This window comes from Odontomachus brunneus, unplaced genomic scaffold (genome assembly GCF_010583005.1).
Source record: "Odontomachus brunneus isolate Ranch 3 - 2012 unplaced genomic scaffold, Obru_v1 Obru_scaffold_304, whole genome shotgun sequence".
NCBI lineage: Eukaryota > Metazoa > Arthropoda > Insecta > Hymenoptera > Formicidae > Odontomachus > Odontomachus brunneus.
The window spans coordinates 192918-213376 of NW_022639754.1; the positions used below are offsets into that span (position 1 = coordinate 192918).

The 20459-nt window shown below is 42.6% G+C and overlaps 4 protein-coding genes across 8 annotated transcripts in view; 2 read left to right on the top strand and 2 right to left on the bottom strand.

Moving 5' to 3' along the window:
- Positions 1 to 7816, bottom strand: part of LOC116853309 (dual 3',5'-cyclic-AMP and -GMP phosphodiesterase 11-like) — a 43024-nt gene extending 35208 nt beyond the window's left edge. The window contains exons 1-2 of one of the 3 annotated variants that reach the window (XM_032834342.1): positions 7340 to 7816; positions 1562 to 1718 (exon numbers count right to left, since the gene is read on the bottom strand). The gene's annotated coding sequence lies outside the window, so the exon portion shown is untranslated. Of the gene's footprint in view, positions 1 to 1561; positions 1798 to 7339 lie in introns of all 3 variants that reach the window. The other 2 variants (XM_032834341.1, XM_032834343.1) reach the window with 2 other exon arrangements.
- A 149-nt stretch (positions 7817 to 7965) lies between these two features.
- Positions 7966 to 13092, top strand: LOC116853313 (ring canal kelch homolog). Of its 3 annotated transcripts, XM_032834361.1 has the most exons (9): positions 7966 to 8501; positions 8664 to 8810; positions 9588 to 9992; positions 10073 to 10326; positions 10935 to 11162; positions 11255 to 11427; positions 11811 to 11951; positions 12030 to 12285; positions 12865 to 13092. In XM_032834361.1, the coding sequence occupies exons 1-9, from the start codon at positions 8428 to 8430 to the stop codon at positions 13053 to 13055; spliced, it is 1869 nt and encodes a 622-aa protein (XP_032690252.1). In that variant the 5' UTR covers positions 7966 to 8427; the 3' UTR covers positions 13056 to 13092. The 3 variants fall into 3 exon arrangements, with proteins under 3 accessions (XP_032690252.1, XP_032690253.1, XP_032690254.1); XM_032834362.1 differs by lacking the exon at positions 7966 to 8501 and having other exon boundaries at positions 8665 to 8814; XM_032834363.1 differs by lacking the exon at positions 7966 to 8501 and having other exon boundaries at positions 8668 to 8810; positions 9586 to 9992.
- Positions 13093 to 13200: 108 nt separating this feature from the next.
- LOC116853316 (probable serine/threonine-protein kinase cdc7) lies at positions 13201 to 16956 on the top strand. The gene has a single exon (XM_032834366.1). It carries the CDS (start codon positions 13236 to 13238, stop codon positions 14745 to 14747), a length of 1512 nt encoding a protein of 503 aa, XP_032690257.1. The 5' UTR covers positions 13201 to 13235; the 3' UTR covers positions 14748 to 16956.
- A 139-nt stretch (positions 16957 to 17095) lies between these two features.
- LOC116853318 lies at positions 17096 to 20181 on the bottom strand. Its single transcript, XM_032834372.1, has 4 exons — positions 19864 to 20181; positions 18105 to 18386; positions 17356 to 17625; positions 17096 to 17273 (listed from the first exon to the last, which is right to left on the bottom strand). The coding sequence occupies exons 1-4, from the start codon at positions 19936 to 19938 to the stop codon at positions 17142 to 17144; spliced, it is 759 nt and encodes a 252-aa protein (XP_032690263.1). The 5' UTR covers positions 19939 to 20181; the 3' UTR covers positions 17096 to 17141.
- Positions 20182 to 20459: the final 278 nt, after the last annotated feature.

Consider the following 20459-nt stretch of genomic DNA (forward strand, 5'->3'; position numbering starts at 1 on the left):
AACGTCGGCGCGCACCTCGTTTCTAAAAAGCTCCGGAGGAGATTCGACCCTCTCCGAATTCCCGACGAATCCGACTATCCGGAAGAAGAACGCACGGGCTCGGTATCGATCGCCGCGATATTTACGTTGGCATATCGATCGTTCCCTTCGGCAAATAACGCCCACGAGTCGGCCGAGTGTGTGTAACACTCGGAAACGTACTCGGAACAGAATGTGCACGCCGGGCGCGCGCGCGCTTACGAAACGCGACGCGTTGCATGCGACGCTCCTCTGGACGCGATTGTCACGGGGTCGTTGGCTCATTGGCAGATAAAGGTAATTGGTAACGCGGACCCCGGCGGCATCGGCGTCGTGTCCGCGCTCGTTCGCGCGCGCGGAGATAAGATCGCTCCCGTAGATCGCGTCGCGCATGTCGCGCGAGATACACGGTTAGGTGGAGAGAAGCGTAGATCGGCTTACGCATCTGGCACGCACGCGTTGTTGTTGGGCCGTTTACATAATACCACCCGGCACTTGTCACTTCCACGATAATAGGCGTAATGTCGGCCTCAACGGCGCCCGATAAGCGGGGACTCTCCGCGCGCGCATTCGGCCGCGTCGCGCTTCGATGTCGCTATCGAGAACGCAGATCGCTCTCTCGCGGCAGGGGGAGAGGGGTTGTACAGATGTTTTGGTAGCGTGAGCAGAACGGCCGGGACACGGCGGTACACACCCGTTCGTTCCACTTTGTATCGCATTATCGCATTTATCAAGTTACTTTCGCGCGCTGCGCGATAAAAAGCTCGCCCGATAAGCGGACTCCTCGCGCGCTTTTGGCCAGGAGTCCCCCGCGTCCCTCGTTTCGATTCCCGCAGCTGCGGGGGATTAGATCGGTCAGGGTTACTCGTTAGGGTTACAAGAGCGATACGGCATGGGATGCACTTTGGTTGCTTCACTGACGCGTGTGTTATCGTGTTTATTCAATTGTTTGCACCTGTCGCGTCTCACGGCGACAATGGCGTCTGGGGGAATGGGAGAGGAAAATTTTCGAGGAAAAATTCCGGCCGCGAGAGAAAACACACGAAGAAAATACGTCTGATGAGACTGATCTGACAAGAGGTCATTAGTCTCCCATAGAATTATCCCGTGGGATAAGCCTTCCTGGGAGACCGGGAGAATAGTTTGCCAAAACAGCATTAGATTTGAATCCGCTATCCTTGTTGAGGTTATTTGGGTGTTTATAAATTTTTGTCGGGGTGTGTAGATGATCTTTATGTTAAGTTATGTTTGTTATAACTTCTGTTTTGTCTGTGATTTCTTGTTTCTATGGAAGGAAAGTGGTTGGTGTGTTTGTGTCTTTTTGTGCGTTTTCTTGTTTATTAGTAGCTGTTTATGACAGTTTTAAACAAATACAGCAATTTCGGTACATGATAGCCAACATTGCAAAGTCTTGTTGCAACTTTTGCCGCGATATTTTCTCTGTTATAGTGAGATGTGCGGTTTCGTGGCGTAATCGCAAAGCGGTAAACACCGTGCAAAGCCCACCTCGACGCAAGTTCGGCGCGCCTGCGCCGTGACTCACCTCGAACATTTCGACTCGTCGACTCGCGCGCTCTTCATCGTCGTCGACTCGTGCCGATCTCCGCGTTCCGCACGAGGTGGCATTCTTTACGATCAAACGTTCCTACCTCGCGCGCGGTTTCGCGCGAGAGTACACTCGGATCGGTCCGCGCCGTCACCTGAAATCATTTCCCCAGCCGGCGAGGGAGGAGGACTGATTACGTAGTTTCCCCGTAGCCTCGCTCCGGAGTCTCTTATCTGCGCCATAAAAAACGGAAACGCAACGTGGGCAAACAGGCGATAAAGCTTGCGATTCGCCTCGTGTACTTTACTTGGCCGAGTAAACTCGCGCGGGTGAGTTGGGGAGGGGGAGAGAGAGAGAGAGAGAGAGAGAAAAGAGAGACAGACTATATGCTGAACATCTTTTTCTGGTCCGTTGCAAGTCTGGGTAACGATCATGTAACTCTTTCCTAAGCGCGGAAACGTAAAAAGTTTCACGTTAACTCAACGACTTTAGCAATCACGTGTTCAGATGGACTTTCATGATTGTCAAGACGTGAGACAATCGATGATGGAAACTCAAGGTTTTTCTAACTCTACAATTTTACACTTGCCAGGCAAATATACATACCGTGTTGAGTTATTAAATTTGTGTCTTACATAATGTATATGTTTTGTCATATCTCTAGATGCAGCTACAAATTTACTAATAACTAATTACCTAGCTAATTAGCTAAAAGCTACACTCACACTTCTATCTTGTGATTAGAGCGACATATTGTTTCAGCAAACTTAGATCATTGTTTTCGTGTGTCTATTTCGTTATCATTCAATATGATGAATATCAGTGGCGAGCTAAAGCTTAAAGGGATGAGACCTTCGAATCGATTGGTAAAGTCGCTGCCAAATTCACGCGCACCTATCCGGCTGTCTTTTCGGACAGTGGGAGATGCGGAACTTTTCGCGTCCTCCTAGGGAAAAGTTACACGATCGCCGGGCTATGCGACAGCGATTTTCGCGGCGACGCGGGCTGATCGGTTGACGCAACACGTCCCGTCGATTGAAGTGTCAGCAGCTTTGTTACGTCGCAACAATCTGCAACGCGAGCTGTGCGCGGAGTGGGAGCGCGGGGACACAAGGTCTTTACTTGTCCTGCTCGTTCTCGGCGAATATCGAGGTGGTTCGAGGCGGTGCGGTCGCCGCCGCATTAATTAAATAAATTAAATACCAGCGTGATACTTTGAGAGGCGCGGATCAGGGGACTTCGGCGCGGGCTTTTTCCCCGGGAAGATGAGGCGCGTCAACGAACGGTGCGTTTATCGAGTCAGATCAAACGAAGAAGGAACAAACACGCGCACGTGTCGCGCGCGAACAAGAATGCAACTCCCCGTGCCGTCGTGATTTCGCACTCCGCAGACGTAAAGATCGCAATCGTCGTCTTGTTCGTCCCCCACGTGATCATTATTCTCGCTGAGATGCACTTGCCAAAATGTACGAGCCGGCCGCGCGAAAGTATGCCGCGCACGGGGAAGGTTGAAAACCACTGCGCCAGTATTTATCGAGTGAGTCGTTCCGTTCGCGGCTGTACGAGCGACCGCTTTCTTTTTCACCGAACACACGAGCTACCTCTCGGCTCCTCGAGTGTGAACTTTCTGTTAGCCAGTCGCGGCACGTTCGGATACGCGTATTAGAAATCTCACGGTGGAGAGGCATCGCGTCATCATCGTCGCTGTCGTCGTCGTCGTCGTCGTCGTCGTCGTCGTCGTCGTCGTCGTCGTCGTCGTCGTCGGCCGAATCGTCCGACTTTCGCGGTCTCCGCGCGGCGGCGACGATCTCGCGCGCGCGATTCTCGTGAAGGGTGACAGGGTTGCCCGAAGAGGAGGTGCCCTCGTGAGCAGGCCACGTGAGGCGAGCGAAGGTGATAATGCGTTCGTTCGTCGACCAATACAAGCAGCAGATAAGATTTATCGTTCAAGATTTATCATTCAACTCGCAAGTGGATCCTCGCTCGCGGCTTCGAGCGACCTACTTGGCTGAATTATTAAGCCCATCTGAGCAAGGGACTAGAGAGAGGCTTCCGAATTGGAAGAACGGCGAACGTGCAAAAAGATGCCTCGATTGACTCTGCAAATCTGTAGCTTACTGAATAAAATTTAACGTTATAACCGAGTAAATTTGCGAGTGCAGCGAAGATATTAAATTCAGAAGCAATTGTCAACTCGCTCATACTGCGCGAACCTATTTTGATTGATGTTATCTTACAAGGGGTACAATATATGTTATCTTACAAGGGCCAATTCGGTTTGTACAACAAGTTAGTGAAAATTCTTGAGATCAAAAATTGACAATATTATGAGTAAATTAAAGAAAAAAGCAAGACCGTATAAGGTCATAGATTCTAAAAAATTTGGAATTGAATTTTCGAGAACATGTGTGGGGTTTGCCACATATTTCTGTCATTTATTTTTAATTATTTATAGGTATAAAATATATATTTTTCAATTGCAATTAGATGACTATTTATGTCCGACTCAGTAAATCTCATATTTGAAAAAAAAAACACGAAAAAATGAAAACATAAAATAAAGAAATTTGACGTTTGAGTTTGTCCGTATTTCGGCATGTTACATTTCCAAGGGATTTCAGAACATTTCGCAAAAGTTGGGTTTCGAAACACTCGCTATAAAATGTCAGAATTACATTTGTTCTGACAGCGTTATACTTCGTTCCTTAAATCTCGTTACTTGCTTTTTTTCCACAACTTTTGCACGTTCGCAATGTTTCTTCTTGTGACGTAGCCGTTATTACGCTTTACATTCCTGCCCGCTAGATAACTATTATGTAACTTTCTATCTCTCCATCTCGCTCTTTTTTCCGATTATGCTACGTAAGAATCAGACGTCAAATTCCGTGTGAAATTTCAGGATATCGAGCCGCGCGCGTTTACTCGACGCCGCGATTATCGCGAATGGTACTTTGAAGCAATTCATATTGCTGTCGAGAGTATATTGTTAATATGCAATGCGGAATATCGCCAGCAGAAAACCCGATTGCACGCGCGGTGCATCGCGCGGTGCTGAGGCGCGAGAGAGCAGCCAATCGGCCGCTCGCGGGCCGTTTACCGGGAAGAAATAATCAGTCGGATACACAATGTACGTACGTTGCACGTAACCTTGCACTTGTAACAATGTTGCGCATCTCGCGCGCGCGGGCGTCTCTGCACGGTTCTTCTTCCGCGCCGCCAAGTCGTATCGCTCTCGCGGGACGCGCGTTCGTATCTATCTACGATATACTTTATCGCGGTATCTCCCCATCTCGCTAATATCACACACGCCATTGAATCGCCCGCTTTTCCGTCACTGCGTTTTAGGAGAAATACGATATGCGGGACGCACTCAGAGGAAAAGAGACACGGCGGTGACAACTGTATGTAAGTGACACAACTATACACAGGCAGAAAAAAGGAAATAAAGAATATTTACTCGACGTAGGTACCACACGTATATACACACGTACATATAACGTACTTATATAAAATATATCTTAAATAAAGAAATGTATATTGTGTTAACTCTTTAAAATTCTAAACACTTTAGAAAGTTAGCGCAAATATGAATTTTATCCGGTATATTTTTATTTGCACAATTCCCGGAAAAATGATTTAAATTTAATGCTTCGTTTTTTAATCGGTGAAGGAAATATCGAGGAATATGAATTTTTTTTCCAAATGCTTTTGCGACTCAATGAAATTAAAAAGTCTAATCTACGACGTATCTTTCTTTGCTTCCTGTTTCTTGTTCTCTCTTTTTTAGTTTAAGGCTTAAGATTTGAGTCAGAGAGATAAAGAAAAAGAAACAGGAAGCAAATAATACATTGTAGATCAAGCTTTATAATGAAAAAGCAAAACACATGTTTTAAGAATAATAACATTTAAATAGTTGGTCTGTTTTACTCATGTTTAAGATTCTAAACAGTTCTTTATAAGGACTCTTTTTGTAAAAACTTATCTAGAAGAACTACGTAGATAATATAATTATTTGAAAAGAATTACCTAAATAGAAGAATTAATTCTTCTATTTGATTATAATGCAATTTGGTTACAATACTATTTGGTTAACTACAATTCCTCACTTAACTGTATACATTAATCTTGTCTATGTAACTCGTATATAATTGTTTAATATAAACTAATACAGTTTTACATGTATGTCACTATATAGTCGTCACCACCCATATCCCTCTTCCCCTGAGCGTGGACACCATTTCTCGTTTCATTTCATTCATTTCTAATTTCGATCACGTTTGCCCGCGGTGGTCGCGAAGAACAACGACGCAATTTCGCAGTGGCCGAAAAAGAATTACATCCGTCTATTTAAATTTTCTTATCTGCTAGAGACGATAACATTAGTTTGTCTCGAAGGTCACTACCTTCACGTCCGTAGCGATAAACAATATCACTCCTCGCCACGTTTAAACGTGAGGCACGCGTGTGGGCGACGTGTGTCAACATTTGTTCTTTTCTCTCCATATTTTTTTTTCTTTCATCATATTTTCGTTCGATGAAACCTAAGACTTCGGGATCTCCCGTGAATCGTTTCCTCGTCGTAACTTTATGCTCGACGAGCGGCGCGCAAACACATACACGAATACGTGCGGAGAATCTATTCAAGAAAATGTTCCAGAAATTTATTTTTTTTTCGACGACACGCCCGGCTCGTGTTCCTTCTGCCCCGAGACGCGACCATTCGGCAGAAGAGAGGCGGAAACTTCGCGCGATGTAGTATGTAGATTATGACAGTTCAAGAGGGGAGATCTTTGCAAATGAAAGAGATCTTCCCACGCACGCGACGTATTTTTTTTTCTCTTTTTTTCGTGAGTACGGATATATTTCGACGCGACTGTGACACACTTAGCTTCGCGATATCGATAGTATCTCGTGCGCGAGAATAAGAGAGCCATGGAGAATAAGAACCAAACCCGGGGGCGACTCGGTGTCGCGCCGCAATGAGTGTGGCGCGACATCACAACGCGCGTGTATTTCCACACGGGAAGAAATTTCAGAGATAAGTAGGCTGGAGCGCGCGCCGCCGGCTACGTGTAGCGTGTCTCGCTCTGAGACCCGGAATAACATTTCCCGTGTCTCTCTCTCTCTTGCGCGCGCGGTGTGTGCCCGATATATGCGATTCAGCGAAACGACCAATGTCCGGAAGTATGACTTCAGTTGATTCTCTAACTCCGTAACGACAATGTCGCGCTGTGTCGCTGCGCAGCTTTTCATATTGTCACACTTGCGCAACAACACGACGATCACGACTCTGCCGTTCAAAGTTACAGAATCGACGTGTCGTCGCGCTTGGGGGAAAGAAAGACTCGCAAGCAACACGCCTCGTCGCGATCCCCGCCGTACGATCGAATTTGAGATTGCGCTGGGGCCGGGGAACACGTTTGGCGGATAAAAAGAAATGTGTAGTGTGTGCATTCGCGAGATAAACGAGCGCGATCCGACTGGTCCCGAGATGCGACGCGGCGCGGCGCTATCGCGCGCTGATGCCTCTCGGCGATTTGCTTCTTTTCGGGCAAATTCGAGCGGCCGCAGCGTCGGGATGGAGTCACGTCGGTTGCACGGGGTCAGGTCTAACGGCATCCCGTGTCTCCGTTCTCGTCGCGTGCACGTCGCGAAATTACAAAAGCACTAGGAGCGTTCTCCTGCCGGAGTCATATTCATATTCGCGCAGTTCGGCTCTCGCAACGCGCAACCGCGAGAGACTCGGGGGGCAGCGCGTGCGGTGGACGTGCCTACCTTTTCGAGACGAAAACGACGTTGCGGTAGTGGAGGCGAGGAGGTCGCGCCTCGTCGACAGGACTCGACGAGGGGGGCGAGCGACTTCCGCGTTGCCGGGAAGCGCCGTGCTCTCGGGCAAGTTTCACGGCACGAGAATCCCTCGCGAGAATACACCTTCTTCCTTCTCTTCGTGATCGTGATGATGATGATGATGATGATGATGATGATCGTCGTTGTCGTCGTCGTTGTCGTCGTCGTGCACGCGGTTGCACGAGGAACGGGAACGGCGGAGGTTGGCGGCGTTTGACGCGCGGGCGCGCTAACGAAACGCGTGCCACGCTGGAATTTCGAGACACGGCCAGAAGACGAAGAAATCGTGCGAAACGGAGCGGCGTAGATAGCGTCGACGTGTCGCGTCGTTGGCGCGTCCTTGGCCGCGGCGCGTCGCGTCGCGTCGCGTCGTGGTGTATCGTGACGCCTTCCACCAGCTTCCGCGGCAGACTGACCGGTTTCGCCGGGCCGCGTGATGATTGGACGCCTGCGCGCGCGCGCGAGCGAGTGAGTGAGGGAGCGAGCAAGCGAGCGAGCGGCGCGCGCTGACGCGGTGCGCGCTCGCCCCGTCAGATGGAGCCACCTACCTGTTTCCCTCAGTCGAGTCGGACGCGTGGAGCAAGACGGAGCAGTAGCGAGACGCGCGAGACTGACAGAGAGAGACAGAGGAGGCTCACGCCTGTATATACGACTTGTGCGTGCTGTCAAAATACAGTGCAGTGAGGCTGCTTGGAGTTTCTGGTATGCGCGACTCTCTACTGTCTCTCGCGGGTGTCGAGTGCGAATGATCTGACTCACGAACGAGCTTCCAGTGGATGATAACGCGAAATCACGCGCGGTGATTCATCCGCGCGTTCGAGGGTTCGAAGGTTCACCAGAGAGAGAGGTTCGCACACTCCTCGGCCGTCTTGCCATGGCGAACGCGCGGTGACGCTTCCGAATCACAACGAGCCGCAGAGCGGGGATTCGTTCTTTCACGCGCAAACAAAATCTCAGCCGGCCGCTTTGGACCGTGTTTTGGCGTGAGCGCCAAGTGGAACCGACATTTCATCGAAATGGAGCCAATGGGACAGAATCAGCCGCCGAACGTCTTGAACAACATTGCCGACGGCTCCGACACCAAGGGCAGGTGAGTCTCGCCGAGAGCCTCTTTCTTTTCGGGCGTGAGAGAGTAATATACACGTTAAATCGGCTAATAACGCCTCGACGCAGAGAGCTTATCAGTTGAATTTGCATAGCTACGCGTGGAGTACATGTTGGTCATCGTACAATTTGTCTTTTATTGTTACAGCTGCCTACTACTTCGTTATGCTAGTCAAAATTCTTTAGACGAGAGCTCGCAGAAGCATGTGCCCCGCGAGAATGGTAAGGACAAACCACCCTATAGGAATCATCATCACACAAATCGAGCCTTTGATGTCATCAACGAGATGAGAAAGTGAGTCTATGTTTATATGTCAAGTATAACAGCATCCAGTGTTGTAATGTATCTGGATATATTTATTCAATTACAGTAGATACATTTATCTAATTACAATACCTAAATATAAATTTTTGTATATCTATCTGTAACTAGTTAGATTTTTTATTTCAATAACTGTATCTGTAACTAGTTTCATTGTATCTGTATCTAAGTTTAACATTTTAGATGCAGATATAAGATAAAATAAAATTAGTTACAGATACAGTTACCGAAATGAAAAATCTAACTAGTTATAGATAAAGATACACAAAAAATATTTAGATATTGTAATTAGATACATGTATTTACTGTAATTAGATAAATATATCTAATTAATAATCTAGATAAGTTACAACACTGACAGGATCACTTTATCCTTATGAAGATCCAATAAATACCAACTGAGAGCAACACTAAATCGATATTATAATTACCCACTCAACAATGCAAGTACAATATAACATATGTTGTGTGTAACAGTTGCACCGCTGAGTGAAGAATTATAACACTGATGTAACGATACTGTTAGTTGGTGTCTACTGGAGATAGTATGTTTATAAGAGTGAACTTTATTCATATGTATCATGTATCAATACAAAATATATATCTATGTGTATTAGACAATTATAAATATACTCCTTGCATTAAACCAAGAAGAATCTGTCGCGTTGATGAAAAAAAAATTGTGAATTATTAAAAAATATAAAAAAATTGGGGAAAGTGAGATTCTAACTAACGTTATTATTCTTTTAGAAAAAATCTACTGTGCGACGTTATTCTGGTGACAGACAGTGGCTTGGAAGTGCCAGCTCACAAAATGGTCTTGGCTGCATGCAGCCCCTATTTCTACGCAATGTTCACGAGTTTTGAGGAACGCGATCAGGAGAGAATAACGCTGCAGGGCGTGGACTATTCCGCATTGGAATTACTAGTGGATTACGTCTACACGGCCGAAGTCCACGTCACGGAGGACAATGTACAAGTGCTTCTTCCTGCCGCGAATTTACTGCAACTAACAGACGTCCGCGACGCTTGTTGCGATTTTCTACAAGCTCAGTTGCATCCGTCCAATTGTCTCGGCATCAGAGCGTTCGCAGATCTGCACGGATGTCTCGAGTTGTTGGCGCACGCGGACAGCTACATTGAGCAACATTTTTCGTAAGTCGCGCGTCACGTATTAGCCGGTCTCGTGGGGATTGCATTAACGATTTTAATCGTCCGTGTAATACGGATTACAGAGAAGTGGTCGACGCGGAGGAATTTTTAACACTGGCGCCTCAGCAGGTGGCTAAGCTCATTTGTAGCGATCGCCTAATGGTACCTACCGAGGAGAAAGTATTCGAATGCGTTATCTCATGGGTACATCACGATCTCGAAAAGAGGCAAAATGACTTGGCTCTGTTAATGGAGCACGTACGTTTACCTTTGCTTTCTCAAGAATACCTAGTGCAACGTGTGGAGGAAGAACCACTTCTCAAAGCTAATTTACAATGTAAGTTTGCTATTGACAATATTGTTAAGCAAAGATGTCTTGGAACTGTTTACATATAAAAGAAAAATAACAATTATATATATGTGCAAACAGGCTCTGTGAATGCACAACTAGAATGAGGGAATTAAGAGTCATGTTTGACAGTGGTAAACATTATTATCCTCTCACAGTATAAATTTAATTTCGCACTAACATACGCGAATGACTCCTATATATAAAGACTCTTAGATATACAATAGGATCCAATGAGAACTTAGTACGCAAATGTACGTGTATAAATAAGACAGAGAGTGATATTTCTGGAATATAAACACCCGAAAAGTAAATGTTTCGATTCCGTTCGGACCTTCTTCAGTTTCGTTCGGATTCCTCTATTTTTACGTAATGTTCATTTTGTTATTCTTAGTATTAGATAATATTATGAAATCGAAACGCGCATATAAAATAAAAACAGCCACAAGTTAATAAATTAAAATAAATTAAATGTTTTATAGAATGTTGTAGAAGTAGAAAATAAAAAAGATCACTTTTTTATACACTCGTAATCTGTGTATCAGACTTTTATCGGCCTATATTAATAGTGTGTACATGTAATTTTCTTTTTGCAGGCAAAGACTTTTTGATCGAAGCCTTAAAGTATCATTTATTGAAGGGTGAGCAGAAATCTCTATTTAAAACCCCACGTACAAAGCCGAGACAACCGAGAGGATTGCCTAAAGTGTTGCTTGTTGTCGGTGGTCAAGCCCCGAAGGCAATTAGAAGCGTCGAATGTTACGATTTCAAAGAGGAAAAATGGTATCAAGTTTCCGAGTTACCAACGCGACGTTGCAGAGCTGGTATGTGTAATAGCGATCCAGTTTGCGTTATTTGAGCGATTGTTTTCTCTGCTTTTCTGCAAAATGTCACGTACGCGATTATATTGTCGTAGGACTCTGCGTTCTCGGCGGACGCGTGTATGCTGTTGGTGGATTTAACGGATCATTAAGAGTAAGAACGGTCGATATCTATGACGCAGCGGCGGACCAGTGGTCACCCTGTCCGGAGATGGAAGCAAGGAGGTCTACTCTTGGTGTGGCGGTGCTTGGGAATTTAGTTTATGCTGTACGTTACTACCATTTCTTCTCCTTGTCAGATGGATGTGCATTTACAATTTATAAGAATCAACTCGTTACAACATCAATTTGTTGGTATTTGATGCTGCAACGAATTGATTTAATTAAATTATAAACGCGCAAACTGCGGTGAGCTCTCATATGCCAGGTGGTGTAATCAATTGTTTACTTCTTGGAAGTATAATTTTTCGTTAATTCAATAAAGTCGATCAAAGTCAGAGAACATGGATACAAAAGCGCACAGATTATATTCTTTTGGTTGAATTTACGATTTTACATCGAAGAACCTTTTTCATTTTCTATATTCGTATTTCAGATTTGAAAATATTTTTAATTAAATATATCATCGTTGTTTGATTCACGTTAATATAGGTCGGCGGCTTCGATGGTTCTACAGGATTAAATTCGGCCGAAGTATACGATCCACGGACTCGCGAATGGAGACCTATAGCGCGAATGTCAACGCGACGTAGCAGCGTAGGAGTCGGTGTTGTCAAGGGATTGCTCTATGCCGTGAGTGCATTGTTCTATTTTTAGTCCTAAAACAGTCTTTCCCATTGTTCGTTTAATACAGAGAGATGTCGCGATTAGGTTGGCGGTTACGATGGAGAATCCCGTCAGTGTCTCTCCAGTGTCGAGTGTTATAATCCCGAGAAGGATAAATGGAAACCCGTGCCTGAGATGTCCGCGCGTCGTAGCGGCGCGGGCGTTGGCGTATTGGATGGAATTCTATACGCGGTAGGAGGCCACGACGGTCCGCTAGTTCGAAAAAGCGTGGAAGCATTTAATCCGGACACGAATCAGTGGTCACCCGTCAGCGATATGGCGCTTTGTCGTCGAAACGCCGGTAAACATCTAATATCTTTTGGTATTCGGTTGGTGCAAAAGATTCGTCATTTCTTTACTAAATTCTCGTCGAAAGTTTGGATATCAGAAGGAAAATAGGATGTTCTTATTAGATGCCTATAAAATATCAAGTCGATGCTTTTTAATCATAAAAATTACTAATACTTCGAAATATTGGGATAATTTTCTATTTTACTTAACAAACACGTCAAACCTTTTACCTCAACCTGATACAAAGTGAAACATTCAATGTTGGATTTCAAAATATCTCTTGTTTTTTATATAAAAAGAAAATTTGTAAAGATATAAATTGGCGGTTGGAAGAGTTAACTGACCACAAAATTTATTCCTTTCAACTACACCATTTATTTCTTACACATTTTTCTCTTATATTAAAAACAACAGAGATATCTACCAATCTAACATTAGATGACTCACACTGTATATTAGTTCTTTTTCTTCATGTTCATGTTACGTTATGTCATGTCATATTAATTTCTCGAATATTGTATAAATATTATTATAATCATCAGAAATCATTAATTTTACTTGAAACCGATATAAATGTTACAACCGACAGGTGTGGTAGCGTTAAATGGACTTTTGTACGTGGTGGGCGGAGACGACGGTTCGTCCAGCTTGGCATCGGTGGAAGTGTATTCGCCCAGAACAGACACCTGGACAACTTTGCCGACCTGCATGGGGGTCGGGCGCAGTTACGCGGGCGTAGCGATCATTGACAAACCGATGGCCCCCGCGACGACGATGTGAGGTCTACAGTCCGCTGGGCACGCGACGGAACAGAACACGGACCCGAGTGCCGAGACATCGGACTCCTCGCGGGAAGCCGGGCCCAGCGGCGTACAAGTACAGCATCGCGGTGCGAGTCACAACTGTCAGGGGCCGCGTTGCGTTTGTCAGATATACGAGAATGGCGAGCTGGCCGCGGTGATGATGAACCAGGGTCGGAACAATCAGGAGCATCGAGAGAACGTCGCCTACCAGAACGTGGCTCACGGCTCGCGTCGTTTTCAAAACCGCCCCTCCAATAACACGGTACAGATTCATCAGAATTTGAATCTATTTTATCAAAATACGATTGACTTTACACGCAACTGTAATCGGGCTCGACTGCAGCCGCAGCAGCAGCAGCAGCAACCGCAGCAGCCATTGCAGCAGCAGCCACAGCAGCAGCAGCAACAACCACAGCAGCCGCAACAGCAGCAGGAGCCGGAGGAGAACATTTACGAGCGTCTGGACAACGACGACGACGAAGATGACGACGCAAACGCGCACGATGCTCCGCGAAACGAGCCCTTGGCGCAAAATAACCCGGGCAACGCGGATCACATGTACGAGAGGATCGACGAGCGGATATCGTGCAGCGGTAGAGCGCATTGCCGTGGTTACAAATATCACGGATTGAATCACGTATCCGCTCATAGTTTCTTGAACGACATGGAGGGTGCCAGGAACGCGAGCCAATACGATCAACTGAGGCATATTTATTTGGATTATTCTCGACTGAGTAGTAACCTCTGCCAAAGCTCTCTCAGCAGATTAGGCCGCAATTGCTTTTCGACGGAGAACATCGCGTATGCTTCCACGAGACGCTCCGTTCATCCGTTCGTGTACAACAATTGCACATGCTCATATTGCAGGCAGGTAGACGCGAGATACCTCTGCCACCATTGTCACAATTTGCACAACAGATTGAGATACCAAGACGCCGCGACTATTTCCAGACATTATGTGTACCAACTCGCGAGAAACTGCAGATGCCCCTTCTGTCGCGGCGAATATCCCTACACGAAGCTTCCTACAAATGCCCCTCGCGCCGCCGAGCTCTTTAGAATGGAATGCTGTCACTGTAGGAATCCCGCCAATTGCAACTGTCGCAGTAAGATCCTATCCGACGCGAACTCCGCGATTTATATCGGCAGATATCTAGATTGGATCAGTCGGACCGGTCAATCTGTCAACAATCCCCTGTACGCCACGATTCACGTCGGTAGAATAGACCGTGTTTCTTCCATGTCCGGAAACACGTCAAACAGCGGAAATCTACCGAGTGCGGCCGATCCCGGGCCTTCATCGTCTAATAACGCGACTTCTCGATTCAACGACTCCAATTCGTCGTCGATTTTGCGGTCGGTGTTTGCTCCGGGCTCTTCCACGTCGAATAACGCTTCTATCTGTACCGTGAATCGATACGTGGAGCGCCAACACACTTGCGACGACTCGTGCATTCGTAGCCAGAGCGGCAGTTTGGCCGGGATATGCCAACTTCTCGGTAGATGCGAGAGAACGGAATGCAATCATGGGAGACTGTCCGTGCATTGGTGGTTCGTGAACAAGTGGCTTCCCTTGTGGAATTCGCATCATCTCGACAGAAATGCGGACGGACCGTGCGTAGACGAAACATCGCGAGAACAGCGAGAAAGCGACAGCGACGAATCTTAAGTCGAGGAAGTTGATTTATCGTCCGAGTACCTGCTGCGTATCACAAGCGTATTTTCTTACGTTCGCTCCCGCCGTTCACGATGCGATTACGGTTTATATCAGGGTCGGGCTTTTACGCGCAAATGATACGCTACGTGTAGACAATGTAAACTATGTCATCTATGCAGACAATGATCAATCTATACATATCGTTTAAAAAATGTTTTGCTTAAAACTTAATTATAAGTTCAGATTTTATAAACGTTAATATTTTTATTTAATCTATAAAATTTTAATGTAAATTTACGTTATTTTCTAAACAAGTTAGTTAAATTATAAAATTTTTTAATTACATTTTTATTTATATATATATAGAAAGTTTAAAAGTACAAAATCTACACAAAAAGTTAAATGTGCCAATTTGTCACATAGTCAAATGAAAATTTCATGTAATTTGTTATCTTTTCTTAAACATCACATTAATTAATACAGATATTAATTAATACAGATACACATTAATTAATACAGATACAGACTCAAAACAGATATAGTAATTGTTCCATGATTTACTTTTTTTATATATTTTAATATAATTTGCAATATTTTATATAATTTATATTGTTTACATAAAAGATTATTATATACTACACATCACGTAGAAAATACGTAAAAAATTCGCGTAGACATAATTTTGAAATCTACGGCACAGCCCTGGTTTATATCGACACAACGTGAACATCACTTTCTTGGAGATATTTTAATGATGTAATAATAACACTTTGCGTATACGCCGTGACAATAAATTTAGATATCGCGTTTTCAGAATATTCGGGAGTTTTGTAATCATAAGTATTCTCATTTTTTTCGAAGCAGTTTACGATTACCTAGGTGACTACTTTTAGGTTTATTTTAATTTGTAAGGGCGTATCTCCCTCAGATTATATAGATCTGTGCGCTCTATAACGTTGCTCTGATAAATATTCGAATCCATACAGTTACAATATATAACGTAACGTGTGCGTTTGTGAGTCATTTACTTTAGAAGTGTCGCGTTAGATAATCATATCGTAGGGACGCTTTTCTAGAAAGTTGGTTAATAATGATTAGTACGGAGTATTGTTAGCAAATGTTTCGAAATGGTATAGTGTTCTTTTAACTATGACCCATTGGTAGTTAACGTTTAAGTTAACATTTTTCAGCTGTGATATGTATTAGATCGGGTACTCTACCGATCTAATTTACGGGCTAATCCTGCATAGGTGCCGCGTCGCAATGCTAAAATCGTTTGCGTCGTGTATTCTTTCTAAGTTCTCGAAAGCGGAACGGGCGAAAGAGAGTGAAATTTTGCATCTGTGACGAAAAAAAGGGTGAAAAAAAAGAGAGAAATATCTGGCAGAGTGTACAAAGACACGCGAACAAATCTTATCTATATCTCATAGACTTTGCGTATCGAGCGAGACGATCGCTCATTTCGTGTGTCTTATCGTTATTGTAATACATGTAATATTCTATCTTGCGAGATTTTTGGTGTACTCTCGTCGGTGTAGTCAGTATTAAGTTATCTCTACACACTACTTAAAATTCTCTCTTTCTTTCTTAAATCGTGAGTGTCGCGTTATCGTCAATACTTGGCGGCATTGTCCATCGCTCATTTGCAAATAGGAATAACTAACGCCTGTCCAATGCGTTGTCAGTCATTTGCGAGTCGATCCGATTTCTTAATGACTTTAAGCAACACTGGTCTAATGACGTCGACATTCAGGTGTTAAATTATACATATATAATCACATATATACATATATATATTTATGTATAAATATATGTATATGTGTGTTGCGCGTGCGTGATTGTACAGCACTTTTCAACAAGATATCCTCTGTGAGGACAAGTACAGCGGACGATTGTATACATGCTCTACTACAGTTCTGAGTTTCACAGAAGGTTAAATAATGTTTGATACATATACATGCAATATGATATCTTTTCGACTTGGACTTGTTCGTATTGTATATTTAGCGTGTAATCGTGTTCAGCATAAAGGAAGGTCTACCATTTATGGCATATGTTACTGTGCAAACGAATGCATAATATAATGCATAAGAAATGCATAATAAAATATAATATAATGCAATATATAAATACTAATTATAAATTGTTTTCTTGTAACACAACTGATCGATACAAATAGATCAGTTGCTTTTCTTTGTATTAAAAAATACTGCAAAAACTATTTCTTCTTTATGCAAATCATTACAAACCCATACCCTGTGATCAAGGTATATTCTGTTCCAAGAGCGAACACGAGATACTGTCAGTTTAATTTAACTAAATCATAATTTAATTAAATCATGATTGCATGTATCAGATCTGAGTAAATTTTCGCAAAAGTATAAGTAATCATACCTGTGTTCGCTGCTATGAATTGACGAGACGTTTCTCCTGCGTTTGACGAGACGTTTCTGCTGCGGTAGTGCTCTCGAAATTTCTCAATAACTTCTTCACTCGTTTCGCGTAATTGACGGAGTTCTTGTGATCAATGTCGTAGACCTAGAAAACAAAGAGCGCAATTATATTATAGAAAGAGGTATTATAGGAAGGCTGCAAAATTTTGGATTTAGAGAACAAATACCTTCTTGATAAAATCGGCTTTGAGTCTTTTATCTTGGAACATTATTTTCTCGCCGATGACCAAGTTATTGAAGACCTTTGCACGCAGTGGCCGGAATTTCTTTAGAAACTTCTGTGTGTTTCCCGCGCATTTTTCATCCAGCTTTTGTATTTTGAAGTGTATTTTTCTTTCGTTCTTGCCCAACAGATCCACTCTTTTGTTCAACTTTCTTATATCCTTATATGCGTGATAGTAATCTTTTCGTATGTTTACTTGTAATTTTTTAGTAATCTAAAACCATCACGACAAACGAGCTTGATAACGTGTATTTTATATTAATTTATGACGTCAAAAAATGAGGAAATGTATATTCAAATTTCCTACAAAAAGTATGTTGAAATAAAAAGCTATATCCAAGAAATAAAATTTGCAATCGATTAAGTACACCTCAAAAATATCTAAACTTTTTGCTCTAACAATCAATAAATAATCGTAAAATTAACGTGACAAAATAATAAGGAAACACAGATTAAAAAGGAAGTCATGTTACGTTAATTTTACAATTATTTATTGATTATTAAAGCTAAAGGAAAGTGTTTAGAGTATTTTAGAGGTGTGCTTAATCAATTGCAAGGTGTTATCTTTTGAATATATCTTTTTATTTACATGTATTTTGCAAGAATTGTGACGTTGCGTTTCTTTGCTTCCGGCGTCATCAATTAAGAATCCCGCGGCTAGTAGCAGCCATAACGAGAAATGAAATCAATTACCTTTTCTATTTCAGTCTTGACTACTGTTTTACATTCGCCTGACGCGTGTAGATATTTCTGCAGCGTTTCTTCGACTCGTGCTTGATTAATTGTAACCCACGTGTCGATTTTAGCATCTATTTTGTCGTCGTCGTACTCCATCAAAAATGTATCTTCATTCGTAACGTTATCTTGTACTCTTGCCAATACTTCGGAGCTCCAGTGTAAAACACGGTCTTTCTCATTTATGAGATCTTTCCACGTTTCAGGCGTTCTACTTGTAGTTTGCCCCATTTCGTCAAACTGCAATTAGAACATAAAATTTGTAACAAAGCTAACATAAATAAAATCCACAAAAGATATTTCATACTAAATATATTAAAGATATTTCATATAAAGATATTTCATATATTAAAGATATTACATATTAAATATTTCTTTTATCTAACTTTATGGGTTATTTAGTAAACATTAATTAACAATAAAATTGCATTAATGTGGTAATTTCCTATTCAATAATGTAAGTGCAATATAATATATATTTATATGTAACAGTTACATTGTTGAGTAGAAAATTATAAGGACTAATATAACATTACATAATTAGTAACATTACATTAATGTTACAATTTTCTGTTCAACAATATAAGTGCAATATAACATATGTTGTGTATAAAATTTACATCATTAAGAAGAAAATTGTAATACTGATAATGTTACTGATATGTTAATTATAATAATGTTATTGTTGGTTCTCAGTAAGTACCAACTAATAGTAACATTACATTAATTGTAGTAACATTACATTACATTGTAATTTCTCACTTAACAGTATAAGTGCAATATGTACTTGTTGCATATAACAATTACATTGTTGAGTGGAAAATTATAACGTTGATGTAATGTTACTATTAGTTGTCGATACATGCCACCTAATAGTAACATTATATCAATGCAATAATTATTTATTCAATATGATTGTTGTATATAATATTGTATTGCACTTACATTATTGAGCGACCAATTTTAACACTGATGCAATATTGCTGTTAGCTGGTGTTTACTATGTATCTACTATGTATTCCACGGTTCTTTTTTGAGATCATCCAATATATTTTCTGCAGTTTTATTTCAAGATGAGCTGAGACCTTGGTTACATTGTCTTAACCTTTCTTGAAACTTTGAAGATTTATTTTATGTAAATTTTAATATATTCATACAATCTTCTGGAAAGTTTTGCAGCTGAAATAATATATCTGACTTGTATAACGCAAACTTTATGAGTGTTATATTGTTAAGCTGGAAATTTTAAGTGCCAATTGTGTCTGTGATTGTGTATGTGTATGGCTTAGTACAAAAAAAACTATGACCTTTTTCTCATTGTAAGTATCGTGCTTTTGCTCGTTTACGTTGAAAAACCGTAAATAAATCCACTTGTTTATCATGACAGTATTTAGACAAAGTCGACGGTTATTCGACAAGATTAAATATCACGGCAACATGAAATGGGAACGATTCCACTTCTACAATGATACACCCGGGGCCTAGTTCGCCTATCACCGCGCAAAATTCGTTAAACGTTCATTTAGGCCATCGAAATTCGAGCTGTAATGCGGATTTAGCGAATTATTTATAAATAAGTAAATAATACACAGCCATTAACGGAGCCTACACGTTCATTGTTTATTCACAAACAATTTCGCTAAATCCGTAATACGATTCGTGTCCATTATATAGGTTATAATTAAATAATCACACAAACGCATCGCAGAAGTAATACATTATGTAAGCGTGATATCTCGATGCTTCTGTTTCGTCGAACGGCAACGGATGCTGTTCCATTTTCCCTCGCCATGTCGCCGTGTTTCCGACAAGACGCAATAGACTATATACGCAACAGGCACCGGTTATGCGGTGCCGAAAGACGCCGCGTTTAAATCGGACTCGCTCGGGCCGTTTGACACGCTGAAGCGCTTGTCCGTCACTCGACTCGGTGCACCTGACACCCATTCGTGTTAGGAATTCGCTCTGGACTTGTGAAAAGACGCGACGAGTACACGGAACGATCGCAATCCAATTTCGAACCGACACGAAACGACACTACCGTTTCAACCTGCGTGATCACGTGACGTACACGATCTCACCACGCTAGTTCATTTAAAAACCGTTTGAGCAGCTTCGACGTAACGATTGCCATTACATCCGCTGTTATTAATTATTTGCTGTAATTCTTGGGACATTGAGACTGTATCCGGTGTCTCCCGTGCTCTGAATATCGGAATTTCTCTGAAATTATCTATCATGCGCGGCCGAAAGTTGACCAGCGTATTGATACACCGGCAACAGCATCAGCTGCCATCTTACGATTATTTCCGA

Bases quoted from the DNA above. Each gene is read 5' to 3' on its own strand.
- LOC116853313 (XM_032834361.1), top strand. From the start codon at position 8,428: ATGGAGCCAATGGGACAGAATCAGCCGCCGAACGTCTTGAACAACATT. The intron at 8,811-9,587 runs GTGAGTCTATGT...TTATTCTTTTAG, and splicing joins GTCATCAACGAGATGAGAAA to AAAAAATCTACTGTGCGACG. The intron at 11,428-11,810 runs GTACGTTACTAC...ACGTTAATATAG, and splicing joins TTGGGAATTTAGTTTATGCT to GTCGGCGGCTTCGATGGTTC.
- LOC116853316 (XM_032834366.1), top strand. From the start codon at position 13,236: ATGATGAACCAGGGTCGGAACAATCAGGAGCATCGAGAGAACGTCGCC.
- LOC116853318 (XM_032834372.1), bottom strand. From the start codon at position 19,938: ATGGCGAGGGAAAATGGAACAGCATCCGTTGCCGTTCGACGAAACAGA. The intron at 18,387-19,863 runs GTATTACTTCTG...TTCTAATTGCAG, and splicing joins AGATATCACGCTTACATAAT to TTTGACGAAATGGGGCAAAC. The intron at 17,274-17,355 runs GTATTTGTTCTC...TTTGTTTTCTAG, and splicing joins AAGCCGATTTTATCAAGAAG to GTCTACGACATTGATCACAA.